The 23,169-nt window shown below is 37.7% G+C and overlaps 1 protein-coding gene across 4 annotated transcripts in view; it reads right to left on the reverse strand.

Moving 5' to 3' along the window:
- Positions 1–14,590: 14,590 nt before the first annotated feature.
- LOC119505037 (zinc finger protein 782-like) overlaps positions 14,591–23,169 on the reverse strand; it is a 59,166-nt gene continuing 50,587 nt past the window's right edge. For all 4 annotated transcript variants that reach the window (XM_037797725.1, XM_037797726.1, XM_037797724.1 and 1 more), the window contains one exon: positions 14,591–18,965. In XM_037797725.1, coding sequence (XP_037653653.1) covers positions 15,907–18,965 — 3,059 coding nt within the window. In that variant the 3' untranslated portion in view covers positions 14,591–15,906. The remainder of the gene's footprint in view (positions 18,966–23,169) is intronic.

Genomic DNA, 23,169 nt, shown 5'->3' on the forward strand with positions numbered 1-23,169 from the left:
CAGAATCTTTTTAATTTGGTCAACAGTTTCTTTAATTTCCATAAGATCATCCATTTTTTTATTTAGTCTTGCAATGTCTTCTTTATGCTCTTCTAGAGTCTTCTTGATTTCCTTCATATCCCGTACTATGGTCTCATTGTTCATCTTTAGTTCTTTGAGTAGCTGCTCTAGGTGCTGTGTCTCTTCTGGTCTTTTGATTTGGGTGCTTGGGCTTGGGTTATCCATATCGTCTGGTTTTTTCATATGCTTTATAATTTTCTGTTGTTTTTGGCCTCGTGGCATTTGCTGAACTTGATAGGGTACTTTTAGGGTTTGTAGACCTATTGAAGTCCTTATCTCTAATTTATCAGATCTACAGGTTCGTGGAGTACACTTTCTCTAACTAAACAGCAGGTGGCGTCCACGAGCCACCTGTTCTCCACAAGCCAGTTCTCCCCTGCTTAGCCTTTTTGGTGAGTGGGGGAGTGAGTCTTGTGGGGTCCAATTGGTGTACCAAGCTTGCGTGTGCAGTTGGTGTTTCCTGCCCTGTATGTGGGGCGTGTTTCTGGGCAGTCGGGGAGGGGGGGTGGCCCTAACAATCAAATCTCCCTGATGATCCTAGAGTTTTAAAGCTGCTGCAATAGTCTAATCCTTCAGTTCAGTCCTGCCACAGTTTGTCTCTGTCACTGACCCACAAGTCTTTGGTATTGGCGTATGGCTCCTGAGACTTGCAAGTGGGCCCCTCTTCCAGGCTGTGCACCCCGGGTCCTCTGTTGAGGGATGACTGTGCTATGTCACAGGTGAGTGCCGTCCCCCCAGGGCAGTTCTGGGCTGGTGGGCTGTGTGGGGAGGCTCCCAGTCTACTCAAATGATGGCTGAATGGGGCTTTGCTAATTCACACTGCTCCACCTTCCCAGCTCTGGGACAATCAGCTGAGGTTGCAGGGAAGGCTAATGTCCACGCCCAGTTTTGTGGTGTGTGCCTGTTATTTGAAGCACTTCCGTCACACTGGGTTGTCTGGGGCAGCTCTGGGCTATGGGGCTGGCGATGGGCAGGAGTGTTTCCTGTCCACCAGGATGGTGGCTGTGAGCGGACACCCCCCTTTTCTTGGGAAGTTGTGGTGTTTAGTGAATTTTCTCAGCCACTGGATTATTGCCTTTTGTGTCAGAGCTCTCTTAGTTCTGCTCTTGACTTGACGTGCCCAAATTGCAATTCTTTGAAGCTTTCTGTATTGGGCTTCTTAGAGTAATTGTTTTAGAAAAAGAAAAAAGGATTAAAAAAAAAAAAAAAAAGGGTCCTCCTCAGAGATCTAATGGGTTATTGAAATGCTAATAGACAAAGCAACCAGGGCCGTTAAGGAAAGGTCCACAGGGCAGAGAGATCAGCTTTTCTTCGGGATTTGCATATGCGCCTCAAGGCCTGAGCTCCGCCCTTCCTCTTTCTGTGTTCACCAGAACTCCAAAAATCCTCTGCTTTTATTTTGGAGTTTTTCGTGTTATTTTTTTTTTTTCTATGCCTGTCTCCTCTCTGCTGGGCTGGCAGCTCTCAGATTCTCTGGTGTCTGGTCTCAGTCTATCTATGGTTGGAGTATGGATCAATAGAATGAGTTTCCGAGAAGGGCTACCACTGCAGTTCTCCCTTCTCCTTCCCGGAGCTGGCAGCCCCTCCTCCCACGGGACTGAGCCTGGCAGGGAGGGGCGCGGGTCCCCTGGCCGCAAAAACTTACAGATTTCGCTGATCTCAGCAGTTCGACATTTTCATGAGTGTTGTATGAAGTATGCCCAAAGACAGATTGCTCTGTGGTGTCCAGTCCACGCAGTTCCTGGCTTTTTACCTACTTTCCTGGAGGAGTAACTAAAACTTACAGCTCACCAGTCTGCCATCTTGCCCCGCCGCCATTTCTTTTATTTCCTTAAGATCATCCTTTTTTAAATTTACTCTTGCAAATTCTTCTGTATGCTTTTCTAGGGTCTTCTTCATGTCCTTTGTATCCTGTGCCATGATCTTGTTGTTTGGGATTACTTCTTTGATTAATTGCTCCAAGTACTAAATCTCCTCTGATTTTCTGATCTGGGTGTTTGGAATTGGATTATACACATCTTTAGGTTTATTCATATGCTTTAAAATTTTTGGCTTCTTGGCATTTGCTTATCTTGATAGGGTTCTTTTAGGTTATACAGGCTTATTTGAAAAATTATCTATAATTTTTCACAGCTACAGGTTGGTGGAGTGCACTTTCCCTGACTTACCAGCAGATGGTGCACCTGAACCACCTATTACCCTCAAGAGAGTTCTCCCCAATTCTTTCATTGTGGCGAGTGGGGGTCAAAACCTTGTGGGGGTCCAATTAGTGCACCAAATTTCCATGTGCAGTTAGTGCCGCCAGCCCTGAAGGTAGGGCGTGTGCCCTGTGCAGTTAGGGAGGGAAGACGGCTTTAAGAGTCAGATCTCCCAGCCATTTCTGGAGTCTTAAAGCTGTTGTCCAAGTCCAACCCTTCAGCTCAGATTCCCTACAGTCTCTCTCTGCAGGGGGCCCACAAGTCCCTGGGGTTGGTGTAGGGACCTTGGACTTCCATGCAGGACCCTGCCTCCAAGCCATGCACACTGTGGGTCTCTGCAGAGGAAGACTGTGCAACATCACAGGTGAGCAGAATCCCCAAGGGAAGCTGCTGGCCATGGCACCACACAGGGGTGTTCCCAGCCTGCTGAAGAGATGAGTGTATGGGGTGTGGTAACTTCCCACTTCTGTGGTCCTCTGCCTGCTGCAGGAGACCATTCCTAGCTCTGGACAATTATCTGTGGGGATTCAAAAAGCTACCATCCATGCAGATACTGAGGTGGGTGCCCTGGGCATGGTAGGTAGTCCCCATGGCACTCGACTGTGTGGCTCTTGCTGCCAGATCCTCAGTCACTTGTGGGGTGTTTAAACAAACCCACCTCCAAACGCAGACCCTTTTCATCAATAGTAACAAATGTACTACACTAATACTGTGAGTCAATAATGGAGGGGGATAGGTTAGGGGTGTGGGAGGATTTGAGTTTTCTTTTTTGTTTTTATTTTTCTGGAGTAATGAAAATGTTCTAAAAATTGAAAAAATTTAATTGTGGTGATGGATGCACAGCTGTGTGGTGGTACTGTGGGCAACTGACTGTGCACTTTGGATGATTGTATGGTACATAAACAATCTCAATAAAACTTAATTTTTTTAAAAAGAAAAAGATGAACACACACTAACCCTATGATGCAGCAAATCCACTTTCAGGTATTTCCCTGAGCATAATAAAAATCCATACATAAAATGTGTTGAGCTATAATATATATAGTTTCTAATATATAATAAGACAAAACTAGAAATGACTCCTAAATTCATAAAAGGAAACTGAATAAACAGACTCTGGCATATTCATACAATGAAATGCAATAAAAGAATGAATCATTTATATGTGCATCAACATGGATAAATCTGAGAAGTATTATGTTGAGTGAAAGACGCCAGCCCTAAAAAGTACATACTCTTTGATTTGATTTATATAATAAAAGATATTCAAAGGAATATATGGTAATAGAGAGCAGAAAATTAGTTGCCTTTGCATGGGGATTGACTGGAAGGGGCATTAGGGGAACGTTTTTTGGTGGTGGGAGTTTTCTCAATTGTGAAGGGGATGTAAATATTTGCCAAAACAGATTAAACTGTATAACTAAGACCTGTGCATTTCACAGTATGTAAATTTTACTTAAGCTGCCATTTATAAAGGGATGCCAGAAACTGGGAGAGGATATTTGCAATACATATATTCAACAGATATACCTATCCAGAATATATAAAGAATTCCTAGAAGTCAATAAAAAAGGACAGGCCATCAAATTAAAAGTGTGAAAAATTCCTGAATAGCAATTTAACAAAAGAGGTATCAACATAGTTTCTAAACATATAAAAATGCCCCAAGATCTTTAGGCACCACTAAGTGTCTACCCCAGAGAACCTCTTTTGTTCCTCAGATGTGGCTTCTCTCTCTCTTAGCCAACTCCGCAGGTATTCACTGTTTTCTACCGTACGTGGGACATAACTCCCAGGGGTGTAAATCTCCCTGGCAATGTGGAACATGATTCTCAGGCATGAGCCCGGACCCAGCATTGTGGGATTGAGAAAGTTTTCTTGACCAAAAGGGAGAAGAGAAATGAAACAAAATAGTTTCAGTGGCTGAGAAATTTCAAATGGAGTTGAGAGGTCATTCTGAAGGCTATTTTTATGCATTATATAGACATCTCTTTTTAGTTTTTAGTGTATTGTAATATCTAGAGGGAAATACATGAAACTGTTGAACTGCAACCTAGTAGCCTTGATTCTTGAAGACAATTGTATAACTATGTAGTTTACAAAGTGTGGCTGTGTGATTGTGGAAACCTTGTGTCTCACAGTCCCTCTAACCAATGTATGGACAGATGAGTAGAAAAATGAGAATAAAAATTAAGTGAAAAATAGGGGGAATGGGGGGGGGTATGGGATGTTTTGAGTGTTCTTGTATTGTTACTCTTATTTTTACTATTATTTTAACTTTTTTGGAGTAATGAAACTGTTCGAGTATACTATACTGTGAACAACTGATTGTATATTGTGGATAACTAGGGAATGTGGGTATATCTCAATAAAACTGAATTGGAAAAAAAACGCACTCAAGAAGAGAATGCCATATTTTTAATGGGCAAAAATATAAGCCTTCAATTAATAAAGAAAGAAATTTAAATGACTGCTAAGCATGTGAAAAGATGTTAACATTCACCAGAATGTTTTAAACCGCACCTACAATATAAAATAAAATAATTGTATACCATCGGTCTATTAAAAAAAAAATTAGGCACCAGAGAAGTGCAAATGAAAACCACACTAATCCCATTATACAAGTATGATGTGGGTTAACTTTTAAGACTCAAAACACTAAATTTTGGCTTGAATGTAGATCAGTTGGAACTGTCTTATGATGCTGGTCAGTTCAGCACTTATAAAAAGATCTGGTAGTAACTACTAAAGTTAAACACACATATACACACATATATATACATACACACAAATATCTTATGACTAGAAATAATGCTTAGCTATATATCCTTAAAAGAAGTGTTTATGTCCATGAAAAATATATACGAGAATATTTATAGCCGAGTTACTCATAATAGCCCTGAATCCAAAATAATCAAAGGGCATCTTCTGTAGAATTGGTATATAAATTTTGGGATATTCATACAATAGAATACTACAAAACAATAAAAAGAAAGAAATAAAGCTATACACAACAAATGGATTAATTTCACAGATAATATGAGTAAAATGGCAAACACATATGTTCCATACCATCTGGTTTTATTTATTTTAAGCTCAACATCAGGCAAAACTTTGTTGTAATAAAAATCAGAATATTATTTAACCTATATTCACAGGAAAGAGGCCTAAGGAAATTTCTGGGATGCTATAAATGTTTGATGTCTTGATACAAGTGATGGTTACCCAAGTACATTTATTCATAAAGATTCACTGAGCTGTATACCTATTTGTGCCCTTTACTGTACGTTAAGTCATGCCCCAATAAAGACAATATGCATCTGATCGTGTCATAGCCCTTCTCTTGGGCAATGTTAAAAGCTCACTGAGAAACTATCCTCAGTAGCTTTAATGAGTCTACCCTTGCCTTGTCTTTCATGGTTCTGCCACGTTCTCACTATCCTCTGGCTATATTTCTCTTCTTTCTGACAGAACCTAACCACCATCATGCACACTATTCTTTGAAACTGAAATGATCTTCCCATATTCTGAAATTGTGACTCATAGTCATTAGGTTTCATCCAAAATGTTCCCACTTGTAGTGGGAAACTTGTAGATGTTTGAGATCATGTCTCTTGGTTATATACACATTTATTTGTGAAATAATTTTATGAATATTTCTTTCCACTGCAGTTTATTCTCCATGAAAGCAGGAAACAAATTATCTTATTTATCGGTATACTCAGTGCACATCACATGCCTGACTCATGGTATCTACTTTCTATATTGTCATATCTGGATAAATAAAATAAATGCATTATTTACAATCAGAGTAATGAAACATGAAAAAACAGATAAAAATAATTTACCCATTATTGCTGCAGTTCCAGTAAAGAAATTAATTATTCTCCAGTAAATAAATTTTCTCATACATTAGTTTGTTGATTTATACCACTATTTTGAAACATATAATAATAATTTTAAGTGCTCTTAAGCTTTCATCAGGTATTTTCACTTTTGATGAAACAAAGGCAAATTACACAAGAGTTGTATCTATGAAAATATGATATTGCTCACTTAGCTATAATAGAGCACAATTGAAAATAGTCTAAATTTCAAGAAATAGTAACAATTAACCTCACATCTTTTCTCATATCCTGGTTCTTATTTTGCCATCCACAAAGATTTCTTGCCTCTTCCAAACCATTTATACTACCATATCTGCCTTGAAAACCCTCCGCCTTGCTTGAAGCTCATGCTATAAGCCTCTTATTATGCCTCTTCATTGCTGTCAACTACCAAAATTCCAGAATCTAGGCTCTAGATCTTTCTCTCACAGCTTGTGAAGTCCAGATCCTACGTAATTTGTTTCCTTTTCTTGTCCCCCAAATTTATGTTAATATCCACATGGGGAACATATCTAATCCCATGATTTCTAAGGTCCTTGATATCACCTCTAATAACATAAACCCCTTCTCACAAACCCACTTTTTATAAGATATGAGGCTTTTTCATCACTTTTATCTATAAAACCATGAAACCTCATGTCCTGTATTTGGTTTTCTATTATTACCTCTCTTTTTGAAATTGCTTAAGTAGCCCTTTCTCTGACAACATTGTAGCCCACCAAGTCATTTTATGCACTTATTCCAATCTTTTTCATTAATATTTATCTAATTTCACCTTCTGGCTTTTATTTCCTTCCTCAGTCAGCATGAATATCAATGACCATCAACGTAACCATTCCCCTTCAAACACCTGCTACTTATCACCACTTCTAGTCTCTTCTTTGCATTCATCTTTAAATTCCACAACCTTGGTGAAATTCAAAGCTTCTGATCATTTTAATAGAAAATTAATAAAACATACTGATGAGTCTTCATTAAATTCATGACTACAAACATCAAATGGGTACTGTTCGAGTTTGGATATGTTACGTCCCACCAAAAGGCATATTCCTTATTGCAGTCTTGTGAAGGCAGACATTAATCTTTTGATTGAGTGTTTCCATGGAGATGTGACTCAATAAACTGTGGGCGAGAACTTTAAGTTATCTCCATGGAGATATGGAGCCTGCCCATTCAGGGTGGGTCTTAATTAAATCATGGAAGTCCTACAAGAGAGGAAAAAATGCCCCAGAGTAGCTGCAAGACACTTTTGGAGAAGGCCATTGAAAGCTCATGACTGGACATGCTTTGAAATGCTAGCCCAAAGTTTGCCCCAAAGAAGGTTAGAGAGTAAAAAATGCCCCCAAGAAATGCTTGCTGATGCTTAGAAATTCTTGGAAATGCAGACAGAAGGACGTTTGGAGATGATAAGCTAGGAAAACCACTTTCTGCCCCCTTTTCCCTTCTCTTCTCCTTCTGTGACACCTATAACACATATATTCATGCACTTCATATTGTCATTCAGTTCCCTGAGGCCCAGCTCATATTTTTCCATTCTTTTCTCTATTTGTTCTTTTTTATTTCTAGGTTTTAGATGTCCTGTCTTCTACTTCAGTAATCCTTTCTTCTGCCTCTCCAAGTCTGTTGTTGTATGCCTCCATTGGGTTTTTCTTTTATTCTGTTGTGCCATCTATTACCATAAATTCTGCCATTTGTTTCTCCAAGCTTAGAAATTCTTCCTTATGCTCACACAATGTCTTCTTTTAATTCTTCATCTCGTTTGTCGCATTTTCTTTCAACTTGTTGATTTCATTTAGAAGATTTGTTTGAACTGCTTTAATTAGTTTTTTCAACTCTTGAATCTCAGTTGAGGTATAAGTTTGTTCCATTGACTTAGCCATATTTTTGTGTTTCCTGCTGAGGCTCATGATTTTTTGCTGTCTAGGCATCTGATTTTCTTCATTAGTTTATTCTGGAGGTTTTCTTGTTGGTTTTCTTTGATCTCTATATTTGTTTGTTTCTATCACTGGCCAGTTGTCAAATTGGCTCTGCACTCCACTCCTCACCCCAAATTAGGTGCCCACCATGGTGTGCCATAGCGATAGGAGGTAGTCAGTGGGCACCCCCAGCCAGTTCACTTTTTCTGGTAATATTCATCTGTGAGCCTCCAGTGGTGTTCTGTTTTTCAACAGTCAGCAAGAGTTGGGTTTGTTTTAGAGCCCTGCTTTGAAAGTTGGGTTGTCCGTATTTCTCAGCCCAACCCAGGCTAAGTTTCTGTGCAGGGCATGTAGACCAGCTCCTGTTGTCCTTATAAAGGGTCTGAAGCATCTTTCTTTAATCATATTTTTTATTGTTGAATAGATCATATATACATAGAAGTGATAACTTTCCAAGTGCAATTTAACAAGTAGAGAGCAAATTTCAGAATATTATAGGTTACAGTTCCACAATTTCAGTTATAACCTTATTATGAAATATAACATAAACACAAAAAGGTACTATCTTTGAAAGCATGATTTAACAAGTAGACATACAGTAAATATCCAAGGTTGTTATGAATTATAGTACCATAGTTTCAGTTAGTTCCTCATTGTGAAATATAACATCTATACAAAAAGTATAGCTTTCAAATTACAATTTAACAAATAGCTATAGAATAAATTTCAAAGGATGCTGTGTTAAAGTTCCACCATTTTAATTCTTTCCTTCTAGCTGTTCTAATACCCTAGCAACTAAGAAAAAGAAAAATATATAAAGATTCAGGATTCATAATCCTTTGTTAAAATTCCATCTTGTCTGATGCTACCCCTTCCTGTAGTTTAATCACTTTCCCAATATGAAGAATGTCTAGGCAGTGACTACCCTAAGTTGTTCATGTTTAAAAGGGGTGTCACCTCTAAGAAAAGGGGACACATCTGGTTGATGTTCTTGAAGAGACTTTTGCCTCTGGGTTTGCAGACATAACTGGCATAGAAGCTGCTGCACCCCAAGGGGGCTTTGCCAGTCAAAAGACTAAAGAAGATGCCAGGCATTTTCTGAAACATGAACTTTATTCAGGGCTTTCTCACAAGGATCTGGATTTAGCAGAAATCAAACAGCTTTTCTCTTTGCCAGACAGGTACAGCATTCAACAGGGAAGTTGATCATGTACTCAGGCTAACCAGTCAAGCTAGTTTTAAGGGCTTTCTAGACAAAGACATTCCTAAGGGTATGAGAACATGGGAGCAGGAAGGGGGTCTCCTGACATATGAGTGATTATGTTGTGCAGGAAGGGAGTAGAGAATTATAAGTTGCTTTATGAAGATTACAACAAGATTGATAACATCCAAGGGGGTTCAGGAAGCTATAGATTAACTCGATATATGAAGTCTGGTTTCAGTATGTACATAGTCCAGCTGTGCATTCTTTGCAGGACACAGGGATAGTAGATTAAGTGTTAACTGACCTAGATCATGCAGGCTACTGGACTGCCAAGTCTCATGGGCCCCCAAGTTATGACAGTGGCTCTTACACCCACTCCCCGTGCAGCAAATTGCGTTGACCATAGACAGGCATTGCATCCATAATCCACAATACACTAAGCAACACAACACTAATATTCCAGTACAGAGAGACAACAGGCCTATTAGTAAATGGCACCATGGCCAAGTCAGTGATTTCCACCATCTAGATGAAGGATCAGATAAGTGGTCAATACTTTATATATGATTTTGCATGTGATTTAAGGCTTGTGTCACATTTTTTGAATCATCAGGTATATATACACATCCTTGAATATCAGTTAGAGCATAAGGTCTGCCCTGAGTGGTGGTTAAAATGTCTAAAACCATTCTATTTTGCAAGAATACTTTCCTAAGCTATGAGGTCTCATCATTAAGCAGTGATATAGCTAGCTTGGACTCATTTAGCACCTGTGCAGTTTGACTAGCTAAAACAGCCACATGACTTTCAGTTACTATGGCAGTGCCACCTGGGGCTAAGAAAACTAAGGGATAAAACCACCAGGCATTGGTCGGTATATCTATTCTTATGCCAGTACCATGCTCTTTTGAGCACTGTGGTTTTGTAACATGGTTCAAAGGCAGGTAGTGTGAGACCTCCTGTTTCATTCGTTTTTCTCAAGGTATTTTTGGCTATTCGGGGCACCTTGTCTTTCCAAATAAATTTGGTTATTGGTTTTTCTATTTCTGCAAAGTAAGTTGTTGGGATTTTAATGGGTATTGCACTGAATCTATAAATCAGTTTAGGCAGAACTGACATCTTAATTATATTTAGTCTTTCAGTCCATGAACACGTTATGTTCTTTCATTTTTTAGGTCCTGTTTGATTTCTTTCAGCAGTTTCTTGTAGATTTCTATCAGTCTTTTGTGGCCTTTGTTAAGTTTATTCCTAAATACTTGATTCTTTTGGTTGCTATTGTAAATGGAATTTTTTTCTTGATTTCTTCCTCTTGTTGCACATTACTTGTGTATAAGAAAATACAAATTTTTGCATGTTGATCCTGTACCCTGCCACTCTGCTATATTCATTGATTAGTTCTAATAGATTTGCTGTAGATTTTTCTGCATTTTCTACAGATAGAATCATGTCATCTGCAAAATATTAAAAGTTTTACTTCTTCCTCTCAAATTTGGATGCCTTTTATTTCTTTTTCTTACCTAATTGCTCTAGCTATAATAATGGAATCATACTGAGTGTTCAGAAATAGACTGTTGTTTCTATGGACAATTAATCTTTGATAAGGCAGTCAAGCCAAGGCAACTGGGACAGAGCAGCCTCTTCAATAAATGGTGTTTGGAGAACTGGATATCCATTTCAAACAGAATGAAAGAGGACTCCTATCTCACTCCTTGTACAAAAATTAACTAAAAATGGATCAAAGACCTAAACATTAGCACTAAGATAACAAGACTCTTAGAAGAATATGTAGAGGCAATTTCTTAAAGATCTTGTGATAGGAGGTGGTTTCCTAGACCTAAAACCCAAAGCACAAGCAACCAAAGATCACATAAACAAACTGTATCTTCTCAAAATTAAACACTTCTATACGTCAAAGGACTTTGTCAGAAAGGTAAAAAGGCAGCCTACACAATGGATGACAACATTTGGGAACCCCATATGAGATAAGGGTTTAATATCCCTAACATATAAAGTCATGCTACAACTCAACAACAGAAAAACAAACAACCCAATTAACAAATGGGCAAAAGACATGGACAGACACTTTTCTGAAGAGGAAATACAAATGACTCAGAAACATATGAAAAAATGCTCAACTTCACTGGCTATTAGGGAAATGTAAATCAAAACCACAATGAGATATCTCCACTTACCAGAATACCCAATATCCAAAAAACAGAAAATTACAAGTGATGGAGAGGATGTGTAGAAAGAGGCACACTTATTCACTGTTGGTGGGAATGTAGAATGGTGCAACGACTCTGGAAGACAGTGTGGAGGTTCCTCAGGAAGCTAAGTATAGATTTGCCATATGACCCAGCTATTCCATTACTAGGCATATAGTCAGAGGAACTGAAAGTTAAAACATGCATGGACACTTGTAAACCAATGTTTATTGTGGCATTATTCATGACAGCCAAGAGACCTAAACAGCCCAAATGTCCATCAACGGATGAGTGGATAAACAAACTGTGGTACATACACATGATGGAATATTATGCAGCTGTAAGACAGAACAAAGACATGTAACATATAATAACATAAATGAACCTTGAGGACATTATGTTGAGTGAAGTTAGCCACAAACAAAAAGACAAATATTTTATGGTCTCACTAATATGAACTAACTTTAATGAGCAAACTTTGAGAATTAAAAGCTGACAACACAGGCTACCATGATATAGAAAGAGGGCAGAGATTGGGCATTTAATGCTGAAGGTCTACAGAATGTTCAGCAGGATTGACTGTATAGACCCAGCAATAGATAGGATAATACTGTGTGATGGTAGCACCATATTGTAAGTACACTGAACAAAGATGTCTGTGAGTAAAGCCGAAAGAGGGGTAGGGGCATGAATGATACCTGAGGTAAAGATAGAAGACAAAGACTGGGACTATTTAACTTAGGAAAAACTGGAGTGCTCAATGATTGTGACTGAATGTACAAATATAAAACTGTCCCTGCATGTGGGAGAACAAATAAATGTCAGCCATGCAGAGTGTTGGAAAAGGGATGGTACTGAGGAAAAAATATAATCACAGCAAACTGCAGTCTACGGTGAATAGTAACATTGAAATATGCTTCCGTTAAATATAACAAAGGCAAAATACCGAAGCTAAACGTGTATGAGAGGAGAATATAAGGGAGGGATGTGCGATTCTTGGCAGTGGTGTTGTTGCCTGATCCCACTATTATGTTGTATCATATGATATTTTATTTTTCTTTTTATTATTTTTATTAATCATTAAAAAAACTTTTTTCTGAAGTAATCAATATGTTCAAGTGCTGACTGTAGTGATAAATGCATAACTGTATGATGATACCATGACAACTGCTTATACACTGTGGATAATTATATGGTATGTGAATATAGCTCTATAACATTGTATGGAAAAATATAAACAGGGATAAAAGTGCTTGAGAAAACATGGAGAGAGGGATGTACATACTTACTGTTGGTTAGGAGGCAGAATGGTATAGCCTTTCTGGAGGACAGTGTGGTGGTTCCACAAGAAGCTAAGTATGTGGGTGCCATAATGTCCTGCAACCTCTTTAGAGGGCATATACTTGGAGAATCTGAGAGCAAGGACATGAATGGACATTTGCACACTTGTGTTTATGGAGACAGTATGCATGATTTGCAGTAGGTGGAGGTGGCATAAGGATACATCGACTGCAGAACAGAATGGTGAACTGTTGTGAGTGCATATGATGGAAATTGAGCAACTGTGAGAAGGAGTGAAGCTGTGAGACATGCAAGGAGGTGAATGGCTCCTGCAGACATTTTGAGTAAACTACACCGGAAACAAAGGCCTCACCAATAAGGACTAACTACAATGTGTAAACTCAGAATTGAAACTTAGAGCACAGCTTATCAAGAGAATGTTTATTGCAACAGTCCCTAGATCATAAGCTCTTACAGCAGTCACATCTATTCCTGAATTTTAAAGGCTGTCTCCAGATTCTGAGATGCTGATTCCTTTGTGTATAACCTAATTGATCCCTGGAACTGTGTGACACCTGAAACTCAGAGCTAGAACTTGGCAGATACAAATATCAGTATTAGCACATATAGGAACTGTTAAAAAAAAACTGAAAATGAGTCCAGACTTCAAATAGAGATATGAACGAAGCAGATATGGTTAGGACTAGGGCAAATGGGGCCAAAGGATAAAGGACAATACTGACTGCATTTTAAAACTTCAAATATGAATGAAGCAGATATGGTTAGGACTAGGGCAAATGGGGCCAAAGGATAAAGGACAATACTGACTGCATTTTAAAACTTCAAATTCCATGTGAGACCAAGGGAAGAGATGTTTAGTTGGTGCAAGATCTATATTTCCTAAACAATTTTAACTTGTACAGTTTGTTCAAATACCATGATTACATAGAACTTTTAAAAGGAAGTGAGACCTGGTAGGTTTGCATATGTTAGTGTGAAATAGCAAAACATCCCAAAGTAATTTGGACAGAGAATAAAAATATATATGCAAGGCTCCCCTGAGGAGTTGGAGGAAAATGCAGAGTTCTTGGGCTTCCTCACCTGGATTTTTCCTGATGTTGTCACAAATGTTAAGGACTAGTGGTTTGATGTTCCAAGCCCTCTATCACTGGACTTGCCCTTATGAAGCTCACTACTGCAAAGGAGAGGCTAAACCTGCTTATAATTGTGCCAAAGAGTCTCCCCAAGTACCTCTTTGTTCCTCAGATGTGGGCCTCTCTGTCTAGCTAAGCCAATTCAGCAGGTGAACTCACTGTCCTCCCCGCTACATGGGATCGGACTCCCAAGGGTGTAAATCTCCCTGGCAACTCAGGATATGACTCCCGGGGTTGAATCTGGACCCAACATCATGGGGTTGAGAACATCTTCTTGACCAAAAGGGGGGTGTAAAATAAAACAAAAAAAAGTTTCAGTGACTGAGAGATTCCAAACATAGCCAAGAGGTCACTCTGTTAGGCATTCTTATGCATTATATAGATAACCCTTTTTAGGTTATAATGCATTGGAATAGCTAGAAGTAAATACCTGAAACTATCAAACTGCAACCCAGTAGCCTTGACTCTTGAAGATGACTGTATAGCAATGTAGCTTACAAGAGGTGACAGTGTTATTGTGAAAGCCTGTGGATCACACTCGCTTTATCCAGTGTATGGATGGATGAGTAGAAAAATGAGGACAAAAAAACTAAATTAAAAATAGGGTAGGAGGGATGATTTGGGTGATTTTTACTTTTATTTTTTATTCTTGTTTTTACTTTTTCTAGTAGAAGGAAAATGTTCACAAAATAGATTGGGGTGATGAATGCACAACTATATGATGGTACTGTGAACAACTGATCGTACGCTTTGGATGACTGTATGGTATGTGAATATAGTTCAATAAAATTGAATTAAAAAAACTTAATGAACAGATATTCAAGGAGACAGCAGTTCTTTTTGGTAAGGCTTTTCGATATGTATTGAAATACTGGATTTGTCCACTGATATTTACCTGATTCACAGTGAAGGACAATTCTGGGATGGTATGTAGGATTGTCATCAGGGGTTGTCCTGTGGAATTTTCTGATATACATTGAGATTACAGGTCTCACAGATGTCATATTTTCTTAACCTATGGTGAGTATGTTAGTAGCAAGTACATGTAAACCTGCAGAAGTTCATCAGAAACAAGTTTATTTCCTTATCAGGCTAAGTCCACCTGTGTACATGGAGGAGAAAACTCTGTTCCATAATCACTTTCTGACCACGGCTCCTTCCATTTTGTACTTTCCCTTCATAAGTGCATGAGTCCCATGATTTCCTTCCCATAATCTCTTTTCCATTCTGACAAAGGACAGGAGAACACAATGAAATTTTGAGAGCTATCTTTAATGGGTCTGATCACCAATTCCTATATTCCACTAATTAGAGGTTAGTGACATGATCACACTTCGATGGAGAGGTTGGGAAACTTAGACTTGGCGTGCCACAAGGCAAAAGAGGAAATGGTTACTCGTAGACAAATAATAGTCATTCTATGATATCCCTGGGTAAGTCAAATTGAGCATGGATATACTGAAGGATTTTCAATATGCATTACCTTCATAGCGTCTCCTTGTTGTGATACATGCAGAGGTCCACACTCAATGTATCTTCTGCTGTACTGAGAAAGTTGGCTTTTGGTTTAGGGTTACCATCCACTTATTACATTCCAGGTTTTCTCACTGGATGATTTGACTAATCATGAAGTATTTATGAATCCTGGCACAAAGTGTTCACATTATAATTTTCTCAGAAGTTTTCCAACACGTGAGTTTTCTGAAGGTTGAGTTCACACAGAATGTTCCCCACATTAGTTTTACAGGGTTTCATTTGTGGGTGAATTTTCTGCTATCCAATGAGGACTATACTATCACTAAAAGACATTCTATATAAAACATATTTCAAGAAGTTCTCACCCATGTAAGTTCTCTGATATATAAAGAAGGCTGATATTTTGCAGAGGAACTTCCAATGTTCATTTATTCCAAAGGTTTCACTTTCCTGTGCCTCTTCTCTAGTGTTTCATGATGTATGACTTCCAGCTCAGAGATTTCTCACATTATTAGCATTCATATGTTTAAACCCTGGTGTGGGATTTCTGATGTTCTCTAAGGCTTGATTTCTGGCTGAACGTTTTTCCACATTCATCACATTTGTAGGGTTTCTCCCCAGTGTGATTTCTCTCATGTACTCTGAGGCTTGATGTCTGGGCAAAGGATTCTCCACACTGATTACATGTATAAGGTTTCTCTCCTGTGTGAGTCCTCCGATGTTTTCTTAGAACTGAATTCTCACTGAAAGCTTTTCCACATTCATTACATTCATAGGGTTTCTCACCTGTGTGAGTTCTCCGATGTCCTGTGAGATGTGATTTCTGCCTAAATGATTTTCCACATTCATCACATTTATAGGGTTTCTCCCCAGTGTGAGTTCTCTGGTGTATTCTGAGATATGATTTCTGGCTAAAAGATTCTCCACACTGATTACAATTATAGGGTTTTTCTCCTGTATGCGTTCTATGATGTTTTCTTAGGCATGACTTCTGTGTGAAACCTTTTCCACATTCATTACATTCATACGGTTTCTCCCCTGTGTGAGTTTTATGATGATTTCTTAGGCATGACTTCCGTTTGAAAGCTTTTCCACATTCATTACATTCATAGGGTTTTTCCCCTCTGTGAGTTCTACAATGTTTTCTTAGGCATGACTTCTGTATGAACGGTTTTCCACATTCATCACATTTATATGGTCTCGCCTCTGTGTGAGTTCGCTGATGATTCATTAGATCTGATATATGACTAAAAGATTTCTCACATTCATTACATTCAAAGTGTTTCTCCCCTGTGTGAGCTCTCTGATGATTCCTTAGGTCTGATATATAACTGGAAGAATTCTCACATTCATTACTTTCTAAAGGTTTCTCCCCTCTGTGAGTTCTCTGATGTACTATGAGGACTGACTTATATTTGAAAGATTTCCTGCATTCATTGCATTCAAAGAGTCCCTCCCTTTTGTGAGTTCTCTGATGTTTTCTTAGAACTGAATTCTCACTGAAGGCTTTTCCACATTCATTACATTCATAAGGCTTCTCCCCTGTGTGATTTCTATGATGTTTTCCGAGGCATGAATTTTGCCTGAAAGCTTTTCCACAGTAATCACATTTATATGGTCTTTCCCCTGTGTGAGTTCGCTGATGATTCCTTAGGACTGATACATAACTGAAAGATTTCTCACATTCATTACATTCAAAGGGCTTCTCCCCTGTGTGAGATCTCTGATGTATTATGAGGGTTGACTTATATTTGAAAGATTTCCCACATTCCTTGCATTCAAAGAGTCCCTCCCTTACGTGAATTTTCTGATGTTTTCTTAGAACTGAATTCTCACTGATAGCTTTTCCATCATCATAACATTCATCAGGTTTCTCACCTGTGTGAGTTCTCTGATGTCCTGTGAGATGTGATTTCTGCCTAAATGATTTCCCACATTCATCACATTTATAGGGTTTCTCCCCTGTGTGAGTTCTCTGATGTATTCTGAGATAGGATTTCTGGCTAAAAGATTCTCTACACTGATTACAATTATATGGTTTCTCTCCTGTGTGAGTTCTCTGATGTGCTCTTAGAATCGAATTCTCACTGAAAGCTTTTCCACATTCATTACATTCATACGGTTTCTCCCTTGTGTGAGTTCTATGATGTTTTCTTAGGCCTGAATTCCGTTGGAAGGCTTTTCCACATTCATCACATTTATATGGTCTTTCCCCTGTGTGAGTTCGCTGATGATTCCGTAGGTTTGATAAATGACTGAAAGATTTCACGCATTCATTACATTCAAAGGGTTTCTCCCCTGTGTGAGTTCTATGATGTTTTCTTAGGCATGACTTCCGTTTGAAAGCTTTTCCACATTCATCACATTTATATGGTCTTTCCTCTGTGTGCGTTTGCTGATGATTCCTTAGGATTGATACATGACTAAAAGATTTCTCGCACTGATTACATTCAAAGGGTTTTTCACCTGTGTGAATTCTCTGGTGTATTCTGAGACGAGACTTTGCACTAAAAGTTTTCTCACATCCATCACATTTATAGAGTTTCTCTCCTTTATGAGTTCTCTGATGCTTCCTTAGCTGTGATTTCTCACTGAAAGTTTCCCCACATTCATGACATTCATGGGGTTTCTCCCCTGGGTAACTTGTATGAGGCCTAATTGGGCATAAATTCATAGGACAGGATTTTCCAAATTCCTTACATTCATAGGGGTTTTCCCTTATGTGAGTTCTCTGATATACACTGGGTGCTGTCTGGTGACTGAATGTCTCTCTACATGCGGCATACTCAGACAATTTCTTTGTTGTGTGAGTTCTCTGATGCACCAGAAGGGCTGAATCATGGCAGAAAAATTTTCCATATTGAAATGGTTTCACCGCTATAAGAATTCTGTGATGTTCTCTAAAGTGTGAATTTTGGCTGAAAGTTTTCCCTCCTGAATCAATTTTTCGAAGTTGAGCGATCCTACTGAAATTTATCCAATTGTCATTACATTTATATTCATTAAGTTCATTGTGACACTTATGTTCTTTAGCAATTTTCTGAGAGAAAATAAGAGTAGATTTTTCAAACAGGTTTTCCCAATATTCATTGTATGTATAAGATTCCATTTTTGAGTGGGCATTCTTAGATGCAACAAAGGCAGCTTTCTCTAGGAAAGCTTTCCCACACTGAGTGTATTCAAAAGCTTGCCCCAAATTCTGAACTGTCTGATTCTGAATAACTTGCGCCTTATGACTGAAGGCTTTCACATTTTTATTACAATGAAAATATTTCTCTCCAGTTTTAGTTCTGCCATCATTAATACTGAGGATCCACTTCTCACATACATTAAACTCTTCAGCCCTCTCTTTTGAATACCGACAGTGGGAGGCCAATAAGCTTAGATTAAGGTAAGCAGGTCCTGCAATGTCACATTTAGAAAGCATTATTCCTGAAGGAAACGTGTTTATGCCCAGATTACATGGTGTTCCCAAGATGTTCTCTTGCTCTGTAGTCAACATTTTATTGGTAAATAAAACTTGCCACCATTGTTTGCCTTGGTTTTCTGAATTCTTCTCTATGAGTTTCTCATGCTGGTAGTGTTCTAAAAATCAGAAAATTAAAAATACTTTATGATGCTTAACACAATTCTTATGGAACGGGGTTTATATACATACGTCCAATTATGTATTTGACTCCTTGGTTTCTGGCTCAATCTCCCAACAAAAAAAAAATAACACCAAATGTTTATTCCCTATATTCCAGGTTATTTTTAACAATAAAACACAAGTAGGTAGTAAACCTTTATGTAGTGGAAAAAGGGACAGGAAAATGGAAATGAATGTCATATGTATTTGGCATTTTAAAATATACTTCTTAAAATTTGGCATGTATTTGGCATTTTAAAATAAAATTCTCAAAATTAATATATTGACATTTTAAAATGCAATTCTCTAAATTAATCTACATGCTTTGAGTTCCTTGTGTTACACTGTACACATGAACACCAAAACAAATTTATAATTTATAATGGCACCAGCTTCCTCATGTAGTAGGTAATGCTTTAATTCTTCCTGTACTTTTATTCACAGGAACACAAATGTACAGTGGAAGTGTAAAACTGATGTGTAAGTCATTTTTCCATCTGGACTGGATCACTGCTCTAGCCTGGCTGTATTTTATCAGGTACCTGGGTCTACTATTTCAGAGGCATAGAATGAACTGGTCTTGACCATCAAATCTTAACATTCCTTCTTTCAATTTGCTCATTCATTTCCGCAAAACCAGTTTTGCTCCTGTTCAGTCCTTAGTTCAGCTTTCCATCTACTTTACAACATATCTAGTTTTCATGACTGTGAGAACCTTAAGGATCATATGTTTCAACCTGATCCAAGAAACTTTACAAATATCTTCATATTTATTTATCACACATTTCTTGTATATATTTTACTGCAATTACCCTGCTGCAAGCCATATTCCGTGAGACAAAGTGTCAGGCTTATGTTAGAAACATTTTAAGGCCTTGAGTCCACTCCATAGGTACCAATAGATGAAAGACTGAAAAGACTTATTCTCAAAGAGAAGGTTTTACACTAACTGCATGTTGATTATGTGTTCTAATTAACGTCCCACTAGTCCACAGTATTTTCTGCTCTAGTCTCGACAGGTTATTGGTCCCCACTAAGTAATTCATTTTGAACAATTATCTTAAATTCATATTCTTTCTCTAGGTAGCCTGCATTCCCAGTCTGGGCACTACTTAAATCTAGATGCCCTTCAGAGCAAAGTTATTTCCCAAAGGTTCAACAACAATTTTTTAAAAGACTTCTTTTACGTTCCCACTAACTTAAGCAACATTTGTTTTAAAACATAAAAGTAGATATTGTATGTGTTGTTCATTTCTAACAATGGATACAGAAGAGAACTCATGTGTCTGAGACATAAGATTTTTAAGTAAATTACCATCACTGAAATCAACATGCATCTTTAAGCTGATGGCATGTCCACAGTTAAATGGGACAGCACTTTCCCTTGGTTGCACCTCAAACAATGGTTTACCTTTTAATCAACAGCAACTTACAAAATGTGTTCATGCCACTTTGCTCTCCTTTCCAAAATACAACCCTCATTCTGATTTAATTGAATCCGTGTATAAATTAAACCAGTAATGAATAGAAAGCAATGAACCATATAATTGCCCAGAGAGCTCTTTCACACGTAAGGGCTCAGACCTAGTGCAAACCAACAGCTAATGCTTCAAAAGGTCTAGAAATGTGATTTTTGCATTTGCAGGTAGGCACAGTGTTCCTGAATGAATCAATAGGAAATACCTCTCACCACCTCACTATAGGTTAATCTACTTCAGGAACCACTGAAAGATCAACAAGATTATAATAGAGAAGAAAGCCTTAAAAATTTTAAATTACTTCATGGTTATCCATTACTGGAGGAGAAAGATAGTAGAGGAAAATAATTAAAGGGGGAGTAGGAAGGACAGAGGATTTTGATTCATGAGAGAAAAATTAGTTTTGAATTTTGCCATATTGAGAAAAAGGAATGCTAATACTTCAATAGAGATCCTTAAAGGCACAGGAAATGTTCCATTTGAGCAGAAGTAGAGAAAACTATGTGGAAGTAACAATGTAGTGGTCATCAAGATAAAACAAAAAAGCTTAAATCTGAAGATGGATGAAGCAAAGAGAGACACTGTATAAGAAGAGGTGCAGAGCACAGAGAACAGAGCATTCAGACACAGACACTACACAGGAGGAGAAGAGTCTATGGGTATAAATTCACTCCCTCAAGAGATATTCCGTGGAAGCCCATCATGTATGCTATTGTGTTCCAGGCACTGGAGAAAAAACTTCAAACAAGGCTAGCTAGATACAAAGAATAGCTGATGAATACTTGGGAGAAAGCATACAACAGAGGAAGGGGGATAACTTAACAGTCTGAGATGAGGGATGTCCTTTTAAATGGGGTGGCCATGGGAAGCCAGGCTGAGAAGAGGGCACTTATGACAAGGTCAAATTCATTTTATCCATTATAGGAGTAAAACCTTTATCATGCATATTTGTAGCAAATATCATCTCTCTTATTGGTTTATCTCCTTCCAACTTTTAAAAAACAACTGAAAATATAAATGTGCATAAAACTCTTCAATGCATTTCAACCACTGGCAGAGGGTTAACAACTTGTAACCACCATTCAGGTCAAGAAAAAGAAAATGACTGGCTAGAGAAATCCCTAGTATTCCTTCCTGAGCAAAACTTCCTTCATGCTTACAAGATCTTCTGTCATGAAATTTATAATAAGTGTGTCCTCACTTTTCTTTATATTTTTCATCCTATGTATGCAACTCAAAAATAAGTACAATTTACTTTTACCAGTTGCTTTATATAAATGGCATCATAGAGCTTACTATACTCATTGTTGTCTTGCTTCTGTGCTCAACATTGAGAGATTCATCCAGGTATTTTCTTGTAGGTTTAATTTGGTACATTCCCTTGGTTGTATATTTTTCTTTTCAATAAATGCACTACAATTTATTTCTCCATTCATCTATTAATGGGTATTTGTGCTGTTTTCATTTTGGAACAAAATTCTCACATGCTTCCCATAGCACAACAGCACACCATTCTCAAGAGTATATACCGGGACCAGAACTGCCTAATATGGGGTATGCATATCTTTGCCTTTACTCAATAAGGCCTGCTGACTTCAGAAGTGGTTGCACCAGTTTCAGTTCTACAGCAGTGATGAGAGTCTCTGATGCTCCACATTAGAGGATATTTTTTGTATCAACTCCTGATGCTGTCAGACTCTTCATTTTTGCCAATCTTATGAATAAACAACTGTGCTGTCATATATGCTGCAGTTGTATTTTGCAATTATTTCACAATTAATCAGGTTAAATAGCTTTTCCCATGCTTACTGGACACCTGTATTTCCACTGAAAAAGCTCCATTAAGTTTTTTGCATGCATTTATGCTGGGCTGACAATTTTTTCCTTCATAGATTTCCAGAAGTTCTCAGAAGAGATAAAAATTCTAAATTTTAATATACTCTAATTTATGTCCTTTCTCATATAATAAACGATTTTCTGGTCTTTAATTGTTCCCTATCCAATGTAATAAAAATGTTCTCCTATATTTTCTTCTAAAATATTTACAATTTCACCTTATAAGAACTCAGCCTTTAATAACCCCAAATTGATTTTTGTGGTATGGTGTAAAGCAGGGCACAAAATATCATTTTTTTATATTAATGGCTTTGCAGCACATGGCAGTGTCACCTTTTTCATAAATCAAGTGCCATTAAAGCACATGTTTGTTTCTGTGCTTTCTATTTTGTTTCACTTGTCTATTTAATTGTCTCTACACATTACCATTTTGTGCTGGTTGCAAGTGCTTTACAATATACTTCAGTGTCTGGGTGAGAAAATCCTTATACCTTGTTCTTGTTCTTTTTCGAATGTGCTTTAACAATTGTAGTACCATATAAAATTTAGAATCAGCTTTTCAGGTTTCAAGAAACTGATTGGGATTTTGTTTACTATTATATTGAATATATAAACACATCAGAGAGAATTGTGAGTTTTAAAATACAAAATCTCAATCTATGAATGTGCTGTATTCTTCTCTTTTAGTTTAGTTTAATGCTTCTCAAACACTTTTAGAAAAATTATTTAGATATATTACATGTCTTTCATTATATCTATTTCAAAATATTTTGACCACTCTATTGCTAAGTGTATCTTCAGTTTTTTCTAATGTAGTACTTTCCCTTTTCTAGATGAGGATAGTTAT

Source organism: Choloepus didactylus, chromosome 10 (genome assembly GCF_015220235.1).
Source record: "Choloepus didactylus isolate mChoDid1 chromosome 10, mChoDid1.pri, whole genome shotgun sequence".
NCBI lineage: Eukaryota > Metazoa > Chordata > Mammalia > Pilosa > Megalonychidae > Choloepus > Choloepus didactylus.